This window comes from Carettochelys insculpta, chromosome 11 (genome assembly GCF_033958435.1).
Source record: "Carettochelys insculpta isolate YL-2023 chromosome 11, ASM3395843v1, whole genome shotgun sequence".
Lineage (NCBI taxonomy): Eukaryota > Metazoa > Chordata > Testudines > Carettochelyidae > Carettochelys > Carettochelys insculpta.
In genome coordinates, this window is record NC_134147.1 from 5,980,985 (window position 1) to 5,999,853 (window position 18,869).

Genomic DNA, 18,869 nt, shown 5'->3' on the forward strand with positions numbered 1-18,869 from the left:
TTTTATTCTGCAAGTGGAGATAAATGTTTAAGTAAAACTGATGAGGTAAAGAGTAAAAATGAGTGAAAGAAAGAGCAATACAAATCCAAAGAATTTAAAGTCTCTCTGTTAAACATTTTTTAAATGACAGTGGGCCTTCATTTTTCCCCTCTTAGTCAGGAGTTAGCTGGTGAATACCCAGCAAGAACATTTGCAAAAGGATGGAGAAAGACTGCATGACAAATTCTAACTATGTTCTGCAGAGTGTATAGACCAAACTGCCTAGTTTTTCCATCAATGACTATAGTTCATGAGATACTACAGACAGATGAGCACCATTATTATGTAGGCATGACAATAAAAATCAAAACAACTCAAGAACTAATTAGTGGACCCCAGGGAAGATACAAAATGTGCATCCACATCCATAGACAAAAAAATGAGCCTCAGATATTTGCATCAACATCCACAGATGTGGATACCCATAGCAATAAAACAGATATTTGCAAAAGTGCAGGGTTCTAGACATAAAATTTGTATCTGCACCCACAATCCTATCTGCAAAAATGAGCTCTGGATATAAGGCAGGTATTTGTGGATTTGCAGGGCTCTACTAAGAAGAGCTACTTAGGACATTAAGCTACTTACCAGAAAGTTATGAAAAGCCTGTGAGAAAGCTGGTTAAATGTTCTCAGTAACATTTTAGAAAATGTTTTTGTTTCAGGGTGGATAAAATGCAGTAAATTTTTAAAAATGGATTTTTATTTTAAATTTAATACCTACTTAAAAGTAAAGTTGAAATTATGGCAACCTATGATCTAAATTTGATGTAATTTATTAAAATTTATTTGAAATATACAAAATAAATGATATTTAAGTAGTACATGTTTGCACTACAAAAAAGTCAAATCAATGAATTGGTGAAGTCATTGGCCAAGCACCTATGACAAATATTTAATTCCTAAGAAAGCTTTTGAAAACATTACAGCCTGTTCTGAAAGTACAGAGAATTCCACCCCCCACCCCCGTTTCAGTTGAACTGATCTGGAGTTCAATGACTAGCTTATTCAAAGTTGAGAAACATACTGGGAATTAGAGCAGGAAAGCTTGTTTTTCCTCCTCCAACACACAATTAAAAATTGTGCATGAAAGAGGATGAGATATATTAGTTATAAAATCTTGAAGGACCTGGGGGCCAAAAATAATTTCAATTCACTAACTATACATAATCCTTTATTAAACAGGTAGTTTTAAATATAATATGTTTTGATAAGTAAAATTATGTAATCAGCATATTTAAGGTATTTTTATTTAACTAATAAAACTCATTTTAAAATTCTGTTTTTGCACAGCTTTAATTGAATTTGTAAGGAATTAGGATTCAGATGGACACAAGTGAAAACTTAAATCACAAGTGAAAAATAAACCTTAGTAAATAGGGACTGAATCATTCATCATTTTTAAATATAAAAAACTGTAAAATTTAAGTACACAAACATATGTATGTCAAGCAACATAACTGCTTAAATATATATAGATATAGTGCTATGTATTGAGAGTCAGGTTCCCAGGAAAATTAATTAGAAAATATCAACAAAAATCAAGATTAAAATAGATTTATACCAAAGTTCCCTGGATGGTGATTTAAACCCCTGATAGAAATCAATCCACCCCATTGTACCACATCATAAACAAACAAATGTATCTTGTATATCCTAGTTTCCTTCTATTTTGATATTGACGACCATTGGCAAGACACGTTCTCTAAAGACTTGTTAATAAAACAAAACAACCCTTGATTTCACAATAAAAGAATAATGTATTATATGTAAATATGTATGTTGCTTGTTCTATACAGCAATGAAAAATTAGAACCCTCAAACTAAACCCTGACAAACAAACAAACAAAACAAAACAAAACAAGCACCATAAATGCCAAGAAGTCCTGTGGCCCCTTATAGACTGGCAGATTTATTGGAGCATAAGCTTTTGTGGGCAAGGACCCACTTTGTCAGAGTTTTTGTGGATACACACTAACACAGCTACCCCTCTGATACATGTCACCATAAATGAAAGATTTAATAAAATGGTTATGTAATATTACACTAGGTATGTCACACTGACAGGTGCTTATAAATGCAATGCTAATCATACATTTTGGTTCACAAAGATCACTTGACTTCGGTAACAGTAAATATGTTTTAAGTGCTTCTAATAAAAGACCCCTGAAAAGAGAAGTTTTCTCTTACATTTTAGAAGTGGGGTAGAAATGGATTGAGACCAATTCCAAAGGGAAGCAGGTTTCACCACAAAAAATATGTTTCCCTAACATACTAAAGTGAGACTGTAAGTTAAACCGTGTCAGAACACAAACACCTACTAGGAAGAGGCTAAATGGGAGATTATAATCAGCAATGCTCACTTTAGACAGTTGGTTTCATATCTACATGCATGGCAAAACACAAGCCAGGTGCACAGACTGAATCACACTGCGTACTATTAAACAGTTGGGGTTTTTTGTTCGTTTTAAACAAGGCATTGTCAGTTGTCAATTTGTTCCAAAAAGACTTCTCCCAATTCTTAACAGGTTCAAACACTTAACGCAAGGGTGGGCAAACTTTTTACGTTGGGGCCACCTTTTTCATCCATGCAATTAGCACTTAGAGGCTGTTTGGGGACAGCCAGGGGAGACTGCAGGGGTGGGCAACTGCATGGCCCCCCTCTTATGAAATTCCACTGCCCTTCTCCCCCTACTTTGCACAACCCTGTTCCAGGCAGAGAAGAGAAGGCGAGCAGTCCTCCCCTGCCCATCAGTCTGCCAGGGCCTCCTCTTCAAGCCCCAGCACCGAACCATTGGAGGGTCAGTGCTCTTTTTGCTAATGAAAGTCAGTTTCACTCTTGCAGGTTACAGAGAGAAGCCTGAGAAAGTGACCAGCAGATGATGAGGCCACTTGCTGTTTTTGTTACAGGTCCTGCTGGCCACACTGCTTAGGGTTCAAGGGGCTCAAAGTCAACAGACCCAGCCAAGCCTGCAGTTCAGTTCACGGGCTCCAGGCAGTTGGTGGAAGAGCAGAAGCTGCACAGTCAGGGAAGCAGTCTCCTTCTGAGACAGGGACTGGGCAGAAAAGGGTGGATGAAACATCCCCGGTCAGGAATGCCGCAACACCTGGAAGCCATGGGGAGCAGGCGCGGGCAACGGCACTGACAGGCTCCCACCAAAAACAGCAGGGGCGACGTTAAAGAAGCCACCACTGCTGCTGCCAGTAACGCCTTCACCTACCTCTTTCAAGCAAGCAGGCAACACACACAAGAGACGCAAGATATTTTCTGCCTCTATGATTGGTTAAGCAATCGTGATGTGCCCCCCCCCTTACAAAATTACATATATACCCCCAAGGGGACAACCCCCCCCCCCACTTTGTGCACCCCTGACCCAACGTACTGCAGTTTTTGGGTGAAAGCTACAGTGCCCTTGGAAGCAGTATCGCTGACACAGAGTCACTGGAAACTGAGAGAAAAAGAATCTTTTTCACTGTGCTTGAAATATCCACTCGCTCACACTGGGTACAAAGCTTTCCTACTGGAGAGCCTCTGACGTCTGCAAAACTTACAAGAGGAGTGGGAACCTTTTTCAGGTGGGCCCCACTGACCCACAGGAAAATAAATAAATAATTAAATCTTTTTAAAAAAAAAACAAAAAACCACCAGTTGAGGGCCATACAAAAGTGAGAAGAGAGAAAAAAAATCACAGTCCGAAAAATAAACAAAAAAGCTTACTGAGCTGGCCCCCTCACACAACTCAGGGTGTTGGGCTCCCCTTGTACTCCAACACCAATGAGGTGGAGGAAGCTTCGCCCAGCAGCTGGGTGAAATGGAGCTCACACTCCAGCCCCATGAGAGGTGTGGGGCGGTGAGGCTCAGAGACTTGCTGTGGTGCTGGACTGCAAGCCTCGCCAGAGGCCGGATCCCGCCTACAGGCCATAGGTTTCCTACCCGATTTACGCTTTCATTTAAAGATTACAGCTTTCACACAGCTGAAAAAAAAAATTAAAAATGTCAACCAAATCTGAGCTGATAATACAGCACTGCTTCTGCCCTCAGAAGACATAGTTCCAGTGACATTGCTGCTGCTCAGACCCTTACTAAGCTTCACCACAGAAAGAACAAGGATCTTTGTCAATGTGTGCTGCTTTTCTGCATCTTGCTAGGCAGTAGTGAAATTGACAAAAAACAACATCAGTTTCACACTGCCACTACTGCAATAGCTTGGAGCAGCACAGCCAAATGTCATAGTCCTTGAATGGGGGGGTGGGGCACGCAGCACGGCTCAGAAAGAGTGGGAGGAAGGTTCATTTGGGAGAAGCGAGAAGAGAAAGCAGCTCCTTGCAGTAGCCCACGGTCGAAGACTATGTCTACATGATGAGATAAATTCAAATTTATTAATATTGATCTTGTAAAGCTGGATTTTATAAATTGCAATTTGACTATCCTTGCCTCCCCACGTGCTCCTCACAAAGTCGACTTATTGCTGCCTCACTCAATCGGCAATCATCAAATGTTGCAGCAGTGCATTGTGGAAACCTATCCCACAGTTCCCTGATCCCCATAGCATTTTGGGTATTTTCACTGGTATTTGACATCATCTTCCCACACTGCATTGCCCTGATTCCCCTCCTGTGGTAAGCAAAGATCCATTTTTCCAGGTAGAAGGAAGGAAAACTAGTGCGTGAACAAAGATCGTGAAATGCACAGAAATCTCTTTCTTTTATAACTCAATTGCTTTGAAAAACTGCAGCTGCAACTGAATTATGAAAGATTTTATAAGTATCAGAAGATGTGTGTCTTTCTCAACTGGCCCTCCATTGAGCATCCCGCCCCCGTCCCTTGATTACATCTGATCCCTGAAAATAATACAGGAACAATGAAAAGCACAAAGAAAGAGTAGCAGTAAAGTAAGCTTTTGATAAAAGAGAGTTGCTGAGGGGAGAGTTTTTGGGCTCCCAGTTCACTATACAGCTTCTGTGCACAGTCTGTGTTTTCAACTGGCCCTTCACTGACTGTCCCTCCTCTCTTGATTGCATCTGATCCCTGAAAATAATAAAGGGACACTGAAAAACATGAAGAAAGAGTAGACAGTAAAGGTTTTGAAAAAGGATTTGGTGAGGGAGGGTATTTGGCTTCCCAGTCCATTATACAGCTTCTGTGCACAGTCTGTACTCTCAAATGGCCCTTCACCCACTCTCCCCTGCGTGCAGGCGTCCAAAGTTAGAAGAGGATAGAAAAGGTAGGAAAAAGATTTTTGGCTTCCCTCTTCACTACACAGACATTTCCATCACAGAAGATGGGGCTCGCCAAATTTTGCTGCTATAGTGAGGCAGTTTGGTATTTGGGAGGTTGACATGGTCCCTGAAAATCTTTTTTAGCTATGGGGTGCAGGGTCCATGGCTAGAGAACCACTTGAACTGTTCCCCCCAGGCAACAGCCAGGCCCTGCAATTCATAGCCTCTGGGGGGAGACTTTCCCCTGGCAACAGCTAGCCCCCCCAGGTCCTTATTGGGATGGGGTGGGGGAGGTTTCATGGGGGGGAGTGGAGACAGGGCCCTCCCAGGTGGCTGCATGCCCCTGAAAACCTTAGAAGCCAAGAGAGACTTCCCCCCGCAGCAGAAAGGCCCTGAAAATCTTAGCTACCGGGGAGACTTCCCCGCAGCAACACCAACGCCCCGAAAATCTTTCCCACCCTTGGAGCCCTAACTGCGCAAAAGCCAGGACATGGTGCTGCCTGGCAGCATGGTCAGCACTGAACAGCAGGCACATCCTTTCATTGGGTTGGGGGCCACTGATGTGATGGAGCAGAGCAGGGAAAGACCCAGACTGCGTGGTGCCTGTGTGTTGGGGGGCAGGAGAGAATGGGAACTTACAAATGTAAACCGCTGAGAAGTTTCTCAGCCTCTTATACGAGCATGACCCCCACAGCAGCCTTGCTGCCATGCGGTGTAGCGGAGCAGCGGCTGGCACGAGGCAGAGAAGAAAAAAATATCAAGTGCTCAGCTAGCAGTGGTAGAGACAGAATCATGAACTCTGTACTGGGGCTATTTGTAATGGGTAGATGCATTCATAGAGCTAATAGCAAAGACAGACATACATTTCTCAGCCTCTCATACAAACATTACTCCACAGCCACAGGTTTCCTGGTCCCAATTTGAAATTCATGATCTTCCTGTTACCTAATTCCTGTTCACCTGGAGAGCAGCAGCCAAAGCAGAGCACTGGGGGGACCATCATAGGGTATATAGGGACACCTCTGGAGGCTAATAAATTCTGTTTTAAAATGTAGCACTTCCTCATGGGCCTTTACTCGAACTATTAAATTCAAACTTGATGCCACACCCAGCTGGTTCTGACGATATTATATCGACATTAGTGCTCCCTAAATCAAGCGAACGGTATTTACAGGGAAGACAGTCTCATTGTAATATTGAGCTAACTGCCTTAAATTGGAATGTATCTCATGAGCCGTGTCTACATGTGCACGCTACTTCGAAGTAGCGGCACTAACTTCGAAATAGCGCCCGTCACGGCTACACGTGTTGGGCGCTATTTCGAAGTTAACATCGACGTTAGGTGGTGAGATGTCGAAGTCGCTAACCCCATGAGGGGATAGGAATAGCGCTCTACTTCGACGTTCAACGTCGAAGTAGGGACCGTGTAGTCGTTGCGCGTCCCGCAACATTGAAATTGCGGGGTCCTCCATGGCGGCCATCAGCTGAGGGGTTGAGACATGCTCTCTCCAGCTCCTCAGCTCAATGGTGGCCGCGTGGAGCGGCCCCTTAAAGGTCCCCTCCCCCTCCCTTCCTGTGCAGGAAGCTGAGGGAACGTGCAGGCGGCAGGCCAGACACGCGGCCAGCCTGCACGTCTGTCAGCCACCCAGAACAGGGCCAGCACCTGCCACGGCTGCCCGGCAGCCCCCCCAGCCGACCCCCCCCAAGGGGAGCCAGAGCAGCCAGGCCAGCCAGGCAGGCAGCCAGGCTGGGAAGCGGCAGCGGGGCCCCTCCTGGATGGAGGCTGAGCTGCAGGACCTGCTGGGGCTCTGGAGCGAGGAGGTGGTGCTCCAGGTAATGGGGAGCAAGAGGTGGAACGTGGATGCATTCGCTTGGCTGGCCGAGGGCCTGGCCGCCCGGGGTCACCCTGCCCGCACTCCTGATCATGTCAGGACTAAGGTTAAGGAGCTGCGGCAGGGTTACACCCGGGCCCGGGATGCGGCCGGCCGATCTGGGGCCGCCCCCGTCACTTGCCCCTTTTACAGGGAGCTCAGGGACATCCTGGGCCCCCGGCACACCTCCTCCCCTCCGGCCACCCTTGATACCTCGGCCGACGAGCCCCAGCAGGCCCTTCAGCCGGAGTCCGCCCCGGAGGTAAGCCCCGCACTCCAGAGGCCCCCCCTGGAGCCCACCCCCGGGCCATCGCAGCAGAAGGAGGGGGGCGGGGGGCTCCTCCTCTGCAGAGTCCGGGCTGCAGATCGTCCTCCTGCTCTCCCAGAGCAGCAGCCGGGCGTCCGCCCCCCGGGGATCTCCGGACCGTGGGAGTGGACCGACAGGTATGTACCTCCCTCTGGTGTACAGCCCCGGGGTTGAGGGGCGGGGTTAATAGATGTGCGCCCAGGGCCCCCCACATGCCCATGGCCCCAAGGACAGCAGGGCCATGTCCCTCACAGGAGTGCATCAGCCCCTGCCCCCCCCCCCCCCCCCCCAGCACGACAGTGCCATGCCCCATCCCCGGGGCAGGGGGGAGCAGAACCTCGAGGGCCCCCGGGACGAGGGGGTGGGACACCCTGCAGCAGCAGCAGCAGCAGCATGTGATGGAGTGGGGGGGCGTGCAAAAGGGAGACTCAGGCTAGATATGAGCAACAAGCTGAATAGCTCCCAGGGGCAAAGGATGATCCTGGGGCTACAGCTGGCAGGTGACATCTCTGCCCTGAACAAAGAGGAGGGAGGAGCCGAGCTGGCTTTGAATCGGGGGGGAGCCGCAGGTAGAGGCTAGGGGAAGGGAGAGCTGGAAGGCAGCCAGCCTGAGGAGGGGGAAAGCTACACCCCAGAGGGGCACCCCTTGGGGTCTTCTCCCCAGGACAGGTTGGAAGGACTGTCTCTGACTGCTGTGCTGTCACTCCTGGGAGAAACTGGGCATCTGTGGCCTAAGAAACCTCTCCTGTCAGACCCTGCTGAGTGAAGTGAGAGTCACTCCCGCCAGGGGACGGAGTGCAGTGCAGGGGGACCCCTGAACCCCATCCATCACAGCAGCATCTCCCAGGGACGGGGATGGGGAACCTGCAACACAGGGGTGGGGGGACAAGGACCACGGCTCGGGGCCCACACTAACGCCTGTCTCCATTCTTCTTCCCCCCCTCCTCTTCTGTGTCCTGCACCTGCACCATCGGAAGGGCCGGAAGAGAGCGCCGGTGAGGCATCAGTGGTCCCGGAGACCCCTCCGGGACCATCGCTCCAGGCAAGCCCCTTGGCGGAGGACCGACCGGCCCCACGGCGGGCTAGAAGGCGGACCCCGCAACAACACCCAACGGCGACAGACCCCCAGCTGCTGGCCATCCATCGTCGGCAGCTGGAGGTCGCGGAGCAGCGCCTGCGGGTGGAGCAACACTGCCTGGACATGCAGGAGTGGGCGCTGGCCTGGCGCCAAGAGGCATGGGGGGCCTACATGGACACATTCAACCACCTGGTGGACTACTTGGCCCCCCCATGCCGCGCCGGCCGCCACAGCACCCACCCTGCCTGCTCCATCCGCCGCACCACCTCCTACTCCGCACGTCGCCATCCCGTCTGCTGTCGCCCGGCCACCCACCACCGAGGGCCAGACCGCCGAAGGGCACCTGGGGCCAGCTGAGACTCGCCGGACATATCTTCCGGTCCGCCCGGCCCCCAGCCAGCCCCAGACAGGGCTGTGGCCAAGGCGGGGCTCCCGGCCGCCCACCCCCAGTGCCGGACTTTAGGGGCGTGGGGCCCAGGACGTGGCCTCCCCTCCCCCCCTTGTATAGAGTTAATTTCCACAAAAGGACTATGGTGGAGAGTTTCATTTATATTTGTGCCCCCCTTTGCCCCATCCCCCCCCCATGTAAATAGTTCTCCCCTTCCTTATCATCCCTGGTTTTCTTTTTATTGAACAACAGACCCATATTATTATATGCAAACTTTTTAATTATTATTGTTTTATTTGTACAGAACATAAGAACATAAGAATGGCCATACTGGGTCAGCCCAAAGGTCCATCCAGCCCAGTATCCCGTCTGCCGACAGTGGCCAATGCCAGGTGCCCCAGAGAAGAACAGAAGACAATGATCAAGTGATTTATCTCCTGCCATCCATCTCCTGCCCCTGTACTGAAGGCTAGGGCACCATACTTTACCCCTGGCTAATAGCCATTTATGGACCTAACCTGCAAAAATTTATCGAGCTCTTTTTTAAACCCTAATAGAGTCCTGGCCTTCACAGCCTCCTCCTGCAAGGAGTTCCACAGGTTGACTGTGCGCTGTGTGAAGAAAAATTTCCTTTTATTAGTTTTGAACCTACTACCCATCAATTTCATTTGGTGTCCCCTAGTTCTTGTATTATGGGAAAAGGTAAATAATTTTTCTATATTCACTTTCTCCACACCATTCATGCTGTTATATACCTCTATCATATCGCCCCTCAATCGCCTCTTTTCCAGACTGAAAAGTCCCAGTCTCTCTAGCCTCTCCCCATATGGGACCCGTTCCAAGCCCCTAATCATCTTAGTCGCCCTTTTCTGAACCTTTTCTAATGCCAATATATCTTTTTTGAGGTGAGGAGACCACATCTGCACGCAGTACTCAAGATGTGGGCGTACCATAGTTTTATATAGGGGAAGTATGATCTCTTTTGTCTTATTATCTATCCCTTTTTTAATAATTCCTAACATCCTATTTGCTTTATTAACTGCCGCTGCACACTGCGTGGATGTCTTCAGAGAACTATCCACTATAACTCCAAGATCCCTTTCCTGATCTGTCGTAGCTAAATTTGACCCCATCATGTTGTACGTGTAATTTGGGTTATTTTTTCCAATGTGCATTACCTTACACTTACCCACATTAAATTCCATTTGCCATTTTGCTGCCCAATCACTCAGTTTGCTGAGATCTTTTTGTAGTTCTTCACAATCCCTTTTGGTTTTGACTGTCCTGCAGATGGTCTCATCTGCAAACTTTGCCACCTCACTGCTTACCTCATTTTCTAGATCATTGATTACTTTTGTTAAAGACGTCTTGTATATAGTTTGTTCTTGTTTTAAATATAGTTACAAAAAAACACTTCTAAAAGAAAAACCAGTTTAATTTTAGCCACAAGTGCGTGCTGTCATTTGTACAGGAGAAGTGGGGGGGGTGTGCTCTTGGTAGCTCCGTGGTGTGGGCGTAGGGGCAGGGAGTGTTGTGGAGGAACGGGGGGGCGCAGTGGGGGGCCTGGCAGAGTTCACCCCGCGGCCTCCTCAAAGTGGGCCCGCAGGGCCTCCCAGACCCGGGTCCCTTCAGGGTCCACCTGGCGACTGGGGGCAGCAGGTGGCTGCACGTCGCCCCTGCCGGCTTCCACAGCCCAGCCCTGAAAAAAGGCCTCCCCCTTGCTCTCCACCAAATTGTGCAGGGCGCAGCAGGCACCCACAATCTGGGGGATGTTGTTGAGGCCCACATCCAGGCGGGTCAGGAGACATCTCCAGCGCCCTTTGAGGCGGCCAAATGAGCGCTCCACCACCTGACGCGCATGGTTCAGGCGCTGGTTGAAGCACCCTGGCTGACAGAGAGATGCCCTGTGTGCGGGTGCATGAGCCAGGGCCGGAGGGGGTAGGCCGCATCTGCGATGACGCAGAGGGGCATGGTGGTGTCCCCCACAGGGATCTTCCGCTGGGGGATGTAGGTCCCCGCCTCCAGCCGGCGGCACAGGCCCGAGTTCCGGAAAAGCCGGGCGTCGTGGGTGCTGCCAGGCCAGCCCACATAAACGTCCTGGAAACGGCCCCGCCTGTCCACCAAGGCCTGGAGGACCACTGAGTGGTAGCCCTTGCGGTTGATGTACCGTCCTCCACTGTGTTGCGGGGCGCGGATGGGGATGTGAGTCCCATCCAGAGCCCCAAAGCAATTGGGGAAGCCCAGAGTGGTAAAGCCCGCGATGGTGGCATCTGGGTCCCCCAGCCTCACGAGCCTGTGGAGGAGCATGGCGTTGATGGCACGCACAACCTGCAGGGAAAGCACATGGGAGAGCACCAATGAGGGGTGAGCAGGGTGTGCGTGGCCCAGCCCAGCCCAGCCCAGCCCTGCCAGGGCCCCCCTGCCCTCCCCCCCACTCCCCCCGTGGGTCCTCTTACCTCCATAAGGACAGCCCCGACGGTGGCCTTGCCGACGCCAAACTGCTGTCCCACGGATCGGTAGCTGTCTGAAGTGGCCAGCTTCCAGACAGCGATGCCGACCCGTTTCTCCACTGTGAGGGCACGCCGCATGGCAGTGTCCTGGTGCCTGAGTGCGGAGGTGGGCCACTGGCAGAGCTCCATAAACGTCTGCCGGCTCATCCTGAAGTTCCTGAGCCAGTGGTCGTCGTCCCACTCTTCAAGCACCAGCCGCTCCCACCAGTTGGTACTGGTGGGGCAGCTCCACAGGCGGCGGTGTGTGAGGCGGGGGGGGTGGGGGGGCGTCGGGGTGCTGCAGGGTTGGGGGTTGAGCCCTGCTCCCCTGGGGGCCACTCCTCCTCTGGTGTGGCAAGGAGGTGCTCAGCTGCCTCCCACATGGCATGGATCAGGGCGAGCCCTGCTCCTGCCGGGAGGGCTGGGTGGACCTCTGGCTGCTGCTGCTGCTGGGGGTCCATGCCTGCGTCGCCCGAGGTCTGCGTGCCTATGGCTCCTCAGACCGCGTGCTGTGCAGGCTGAGTGTGTCTGGGAGGGGCCCTTTAAGGGAGCGGCTAGCTGTTGCCCCGGAAGCGCTAGTCCGCCCTGTGACCCTGTCTGCAGCTGTGCCTGGCACCCCTATTTCGATGTGTGCTACTTTGGCGTGTAGACGTACCCTCGCTGCGCCTATTTCAATGTGGTGCTGCGCAACGTCGAAGTTGAACATCGACGTTGCCAGCCCTGGAGGACGTGTAGACGTTATTCATCGAAGTCGCTACATCAAAATAAGCTACTTCGAAGTAGGCTTCACGTGTCGACGTAGCCATGGTGTAGCTGTAGCCTAAGAAAGAGCACAATACCCCTCACCACAGTACCCAGCAGTCTGGAGGAGACTGTAGAGTAGCAGAGGCCACTCGTCCCACCTTGCTGCAGATAAGAACGTCTGGGTCAGGAAGAAAACAAAAAGGAAAATGAACATATCTCAAATCAGAGTTCAGTGATAACACACCCTGGCAAGAATTACAGCATGTTCTCTTTCCCCAGCAGTTGGGCAGGGTTAGCGTCTCATCTGGCCACTGTCCCTCTATCTTTCATAATGGTCTTTGGCTAAAAGGTGTCCAGCATAATGTCTTAACTGTGTACGACTTGATGAGGGGATATGTCTGAAGGGAAAGAAGGGAGAGAAAGACTGGACAAACTAAATGAGAAAAATGTTTCAGAGACAGAAAACTACAGAGAGAGAGAGAGAGAGAGAGAGAGAGAGAGAAGTAAAGAACATGATGGGCAGAAAGATATGGACACTAACGAAAAATGCATTCAGGAAAAATATACATGATGATTTATCCCAAGATAAAGAAAAAGGGTAGGACTGAGGCCACAAAAGGGAAGAATTAAAGTACTTATTTCAAAAGTCATACTTTGGAAATTTTTAATGAGATAATTGATTGATAACATGTTACAAATAATTATTTTATTCTTTCAAATTGCTACCGTAGGGAAAGACAACACAGGAATTTTTATCTTGACGAGTAAGCTTAATACGCAGTATAGTGGAGGCATGGTAAATTAAGGCTTGTCTTATTTTTATGCATAAAAAAAACTTGCTTTATTCAAGTTTAAAGAAATAGCAAACAAAAACAAAACTCAGATTAAAGAAAACTGAGAAGGATACAACCACAGTTTAGGAACAAAGCACTGAGAAGTTTACTAGAAAAGTTAGGGAAAACAGTCATAAAAAGAATAAAATGGCTTCCTTTAGGGAGATATATCAATGGACATGACCAAAGGTATGCTGATATGGTATAACATTTTTATAACAGAAGTTAAGGTGCTAAAAAGGGGTGATTATGAGAAAAGTAAAAGAGGATGACAATATTAAAGACATCTGTTTATATATTTTACATTAATATTTACCTATTAGCAAGATTTTTTAACTATTATACACTGTCAGTAGGTTTTTAAGAACAGTATAAATATCTAATATAGAAATGGGTAAGCCATCATCTTATCCCTTCAGACACAAAGAGCTCCGCTGCTACAGTTCAATGTCACCTTAAGAGTTCCACCCAATTATGGTAATAAGTATCTCTTGCTTTTCTTTTTAAGAACAGCTATGATTTCAAATATTTATATTGATGCCAGAAGTTTAATATTTAAGCGGTATTAAATAAAATCCTTAGTCCCTCAGTAAAGCTTAACAGCCACATAGAAATAAAACATTTACTAAGAATAAAATTTGATGACCCATGAACATGTAAGAATCTATTTTTCTCTATTCAAAAGTAAAAGCGTCCAGGGTCTTTTCTAATATTTAACACACTGATATAAAAACAAGCAATGCTTTTAGCTGTTTATAAAGACTTGATGGACTGCAACTCAACATAAATCAACATCAAAAGGAGGTATTTTATTTTGTCTTTACTTTCCTGCTAAGTGCACATTTCATCTATACTTCTAAAAACCAGACACTAGCCTTAATAAAATTGCAGATTATGCTTTGGAAACTGCAAAATAAACTGGAAACAGTGTCTAAAAATTAGCAAAGGAAGAATTATACAGGTATTTGAATAAGTATCCTGCAATCTTTCAGTCAATTGTAATAAACTGAAATTGGTACAAGCAAGGTACTAACTCCTACCAGCCAAAGCTGCATCCTCATCACTTTCTGATCCATATTGCAATGCCATGGTTATTGCAGATAAACGATCCCCTTGGACTGCTCTTTTGTTACTTTAAAAGCAAAAAGAAAAGCAATGCATATATTAAACTCCTGATTAGTTATGTGATTTTCTTGTCACTCCTACAAAGTAACAAAAGGCCACTGATCATGTTTAATGTACTAGGCAACAGGGCTGACTGCCACCACGGACCTGAAGGGGAGGGGCACGGGGAGGAGGGAAAAAGAGGGGAGTCAAAAGATAGCCCTTAGCACCACACAGAGCATGGGGCGCCCCTGTCCCCCCAGCACTGAGAAGCTCTGTGGAATGACACTCCTGCAGTGTTTAAACAGAGCCTGGAATTCCCAGCCATTGTTGCTACTACTGAGGCAGAGGTGGTGGCTGGGAGCTTTGGGCCCCTTTGAAACTCCAGGCCCCTATTTCATTGCCCCTCTCCCCTTACCTCCAGCCCCAGCAGCGGGCCTGATACTGGGACACAGACCACTTCAGTGATGAGCAGGGCAAAACACCCCACATAATTGTGCCCACTGATAGAGTCTCTTTCAACAATATTCCAAATGCAATTTCTCTTAAAGATTCTCTCCTCTCCTTGTTCCTTAGTTTTGTGTTTTTAAAAGTTAAGATATTTTTGAATAATTTAAGTAAGTTGCAATACATATATCTTTGATATTTATACTTCATTACAAACTGAGGCATGAGGAAAGATTACATTCGTTGGAGCATGTTCAAGGAAATAAATGTTAAATTTAAATAAATTTGTATCATTGTTGACTTAAGTAAAAACTTTGAAAATTAATAAAGAACAATTCAGAGTCAATAACTTACTAAACAATGACAACGAGAAAGGACAGATGATTAAATCTGATATGTTAAATACATATAGAGGCCATTATGCTTGAAAGTTCATTGAAAACACACATCAAAATTCAGAAAAAAGGCTTTGAATTAACATCTTAATTAACAGACAGCCAAAATACATCCATAAAAATTAACTGAACGGCATCCAGACTGAAAGAGACAATTTACTTACCGGTAATATTTGTTCGTAGAATTTCTCTCATCACCAACACTGCCTTTACCCTGTGAGGAAGGACCTGTCATTTTGGAAGCAGCCAAATTTGATGGAGTCCTTTAAGAGAAACAACAAGCCAAAGAAAGGGGGAAAAGAAAAAAAAGACTCACCTTAGACAAAGAAAAGATGTAAATAGAATATGGCTCTTTTACAGAGAAATCTTGATAAGGGCTCAGAAAAGAAATATATAGGGTGCATCTGCACAAGGAACTAACTTCGAAGTTACGCACTACTTCAAAGTAGCCAGCAGAGAGTCTACACACCTTTTTCCTCACTCCATAGGGAGCCCAGCTTTGAAGTCCTTACTCCATTCCTGGGAATGGAGGAGTGCCCTACTTTGAAGTAAGGTGTGTGCAGACATACAACTTCAAAAGATATGTTGTAGTGCAGACGAAGCCATAGTGTCATGTTGCTAAACATACAGTGATACACTTAGGCATAAATAATGTCCAAGTTAATCATAACGTAAGCAATGCCAAATTTGTTTATAAAGGCAGATGAAACAGTTCTCACAATACTGGTTGAAACTCTTATTTAAATTCTTGGTCCAGCATACTGCAGTAATAAGGATGGCTAACAGGACATTGCTAAGACTTGAGAGGTTAACAACACAGAGCCAAGCATATTTTGTGCTATCTCTTCTTAATAAAGCATATTAAATTGTGTTGTAGACATGTTGCACGCTGGGCATTTTACCCAAACAAAACCAATTAAGTGTACTGCAAAGGGGTAATTTGTAATAATTAATCGACTGAAAGATGTACATCTGAATAGCATTACAAAATTGGGATTCTTCTTGACATGATGAGTAGAGCATTTACATCTAATGAAGTGGGTCTTCGCCCATGAAAGTTTATGCTCCAAAATATCTGTTAGTCTACAAGGTGCCACAGGACTTCTTGTTACATTAGCAAAGAGTTTTTATAAAGTTACACTTTTTAAAATTATAAGGAAAAACAGTCTAGAATAACTTAAGGAGTCATTTTACCAAACATAGTTGGTAGGCAAAAGACAGCCAAACAAGGTAGAAGAATTAAGAAATCATGTATTTCGGAAAAAAAAAATAAAATGAACCCTAGATAACCCTAAGTTAATAAATTAAAAGGGATCTGAGATAATAAATTGGTGCTGAACAGCAGCCAATAGCAATCTCCTGGGCAGCACAAAGTTTTTGTTTTTTTTTTTTTTTAAACTTAGCTTTTTTTTCCCTCCTTCAGATTGACTACTAAGTATCTAGAGAATTTTATTTTTGTTTGTTTAGGAGTGGGGAAAAGGGCTCTCCTGCTTCAAGCCAAAAAAAAAAAGGGGGGGGGTGTTAAAAAAGTATAGAGATCAAGATGACAGCTATCAAATTATTTCTGAACATGAAATCAACTTCTGGCTCACACAACTATGAAAAATTTCACAGACAAGACCAAACATTAAAAGGACCTCACAGAATAAGATGCCTAAGGGATGACAAGGGGTTGACAATGCAAGAGAGAGGAATTCAACTAACAAATACTGATATAATTATTTGTCCATCCTCTTGCCACAAAAAGCAATACTGTGAAGATATAAGCAGCCACAGCCTTAAAATTAATGTTCTGGTTTCCCCTTTCTTCCTTTCAGTGTGTTACCATTTAGGCCCTAGTAATAAAAATGCTTAAGTATAGATGTAAAACTACTGACTTTAGTGGAACTATTGCATACATTACGTGTTTGAAGTGTCAGGGCCTAAATAAGGTATAGTGCACTTTAGAGAGAACACTGTCAACTTGTAATCTAGTATTTTTTTTTAGAAATGGTTGATTCAAGAATGACTCTTGCATATGAATCCTTCTTCCAATTTTTGTGATTTTGCCACTTCGTTTTCTTATGTAAGGTTTTTTGCCCCCCGCTGGTGCTGTACGAAAGCATCAAATAAACTTTAAAAAGAGTGAATTTCTCTAATCTCTTTCATTTACACTAGTCTTAGGTGTTACTTGTAACAAAAGGTAAAACATTTTAAAAGACATGCAAATTAACCATATGCCTTTAACTGTAAACTTGTTTGTGGAGCTCTCTCTCCTATCACAAAAGCTTTCAGAAAGGAAGAGGAGATTTACTTCAGAGAAAGAAAGGTGTTCCAACTACTTCCAATGCAGCCCTTTGCAAAGTATCTAAAGAAATTTCCCTTCTCCCAAGGGCCTGTTTCTCTGCTCCCTCCCAATGAATATTTTGGCTGATACAAAAAATGTGTATCCTTGGTCTTCCCCTAATTCTTTGCACTGTTTCAGGATACATAGAAGACCCATGGCCATCTAACAATTCTTATATAGAAGGGTACTCTCATCTAGATCCTCAAAACGTATTTGATCTCAGGGGAAGTTAGATGCCTAAACATCTTTGAAGAGCTGAGCTTCTGTTTCTTGCTCCTACTTTGCTACTTCTACCTGTTTAAACACATAGGCCACGACTACACTAGCAAGTACTTTTGAAAGATTTTTTCAAAAGAAGGAGGCTCTTTTGAAAGATCCCATGGAGCCTCTACACAGAAAAAGAGAGTTCTTTCAAAAGTAAATTGAAAGAATGCCACACGGCTTTTGAAAGCGCTTTTCCACTTCCATTTCAGGAAGAACGCCTTTTTCCGAAAGAAAGCATGTGTGGACGCTCCGCAGGGGCCTTTTCTCGAAAGAAGAATCCTCATGGTGACAGATTTTTCAATCCCTGGCCCTTTCTTTTGAAAGAGCAGGGGCTGCACGGATGTCCTCTACTGAAAGAGCGGACTGATCTTTCAATACGCTTTTTTGTATGTGGACACACTCTTTTGAAAGGAGTTTTTTGGAAGATATCTTCTGGAAGAACTTACTTAGAAGTATCCCTGTGGTGTAGACGCAGCCATAGAACAGAAGTTGGCTACAACTTTAGAAACATGGATATCTCCACATTCCTATTGATATATGTATGTAAGGGACCTCGAGAGGTCATGGAGCCCAGTCCCCTGCCCTCCCTGCGGGACCTATTCACCATCCCTAACAGGTTTATTTTTTTTAAACCTGCCCCAGACCCTCAAAAGGTCCCCTCAAGAATTGAGCTCACAACCCTTGGTTTACAAAGCCAATGCTCTAACCACTGAGTCATTACTAACTTTCGCGACGCCTACAGTTTCTCTATATTTCCATGCCAAATCTATCTTAAAAGTAGGACTATATCACCTACATAATCTATTTCAGTGGTTACCTACAAAACTCTGTATCAATGATTTATCAGACTTAAACAACAACTAGCAAATTAATTTAATCTAATCTGCCCCGACTTTTTTTTTTTTTTTGGGGGGGGGGGGGGGATTTAAGAAACTAAATTTCAGTAAATACATGTAAACCAGACCTCAAACAGCAATTTTTATTTCTTTTTAAATTTTACTTCCAGTACCTGATTCGAAGACTTGTCCTGGCCAGTTCACTATGTTCAATTTCAGCCTTTTTCATGTTAAAGATTTTTTTAATAGCATTTGCGTCCTGTCAATTAAAATAAGAATAATTCATTTTAGAAAAAGCAGACTGAGTCAAGGATTTACATCAATTTTAGAGTTATAACTATACATATTTAAAATAATGTGAAAAGGACAAGAGTAAGGCTGTGTCTTCAAGTGCCACTTCTTCTGGAAGAGGCACGGTAATGAGCCGTCCGGAAGATGCTAATGAAGTGTGGATGTAAACTGCCCACATCTCATTAGTATATAGGCACATGATTTGGAGTCTGGAAGAAGCTCTTCTGGACTCCAAAAT

At 45.8% G+C, this 18,869-nt stretch overlaps 1 protein-coding gene and 1 long non-coding RNA gene across 14 annotated transcripts in view; one reads left to right on the plus strand and one right to left on the minus strand.

Moving 5' to 3' along the window:
• Positions 1-10,850, plus strand: part of LOC142019308 (uncharacterized) — a 39,530-nt gene extending 28,680 nt beyond the window's left edge. The window contains exon 3 of the long non-coding RNA XR_012647034.1: positions 9,207-10,850. This is a non-coding gene — a long non-coding RNA (uncharacterized LOC142019308). The remainder of the gene's footprint in view (positions 1-9,206) is intronic.
• The window catches only part of PBRM1 (polybromo 1), a 119,386-nt gene that overhangs the window by 83,156 nt on the left and 17,361 nt on the right, over positions 1-18,869 (minus strand). For all 13 annotated transcript variants that reach the window (XM_075006000.1, XM_075005991.1, XM_075005998.1 and 10 more), the window contains 3 exons: positions 18,514-18,599; positions 15,079-15,177; positions 14,009-14,100 (listed from right to left, as the gene is read on the minus strand). In XM_075006000.1, the coding sequence (XP_074862101.1) occupies positions 14,009-14,100; positions 15,079-15,177; positions 18,514-18,599 (277 nt within the window). The remainder of the gene's footprint in view (positions 1-14,008; positions 14,101-15,078; positions 15,178-18,513; positions 18,600-18,869) is intronic.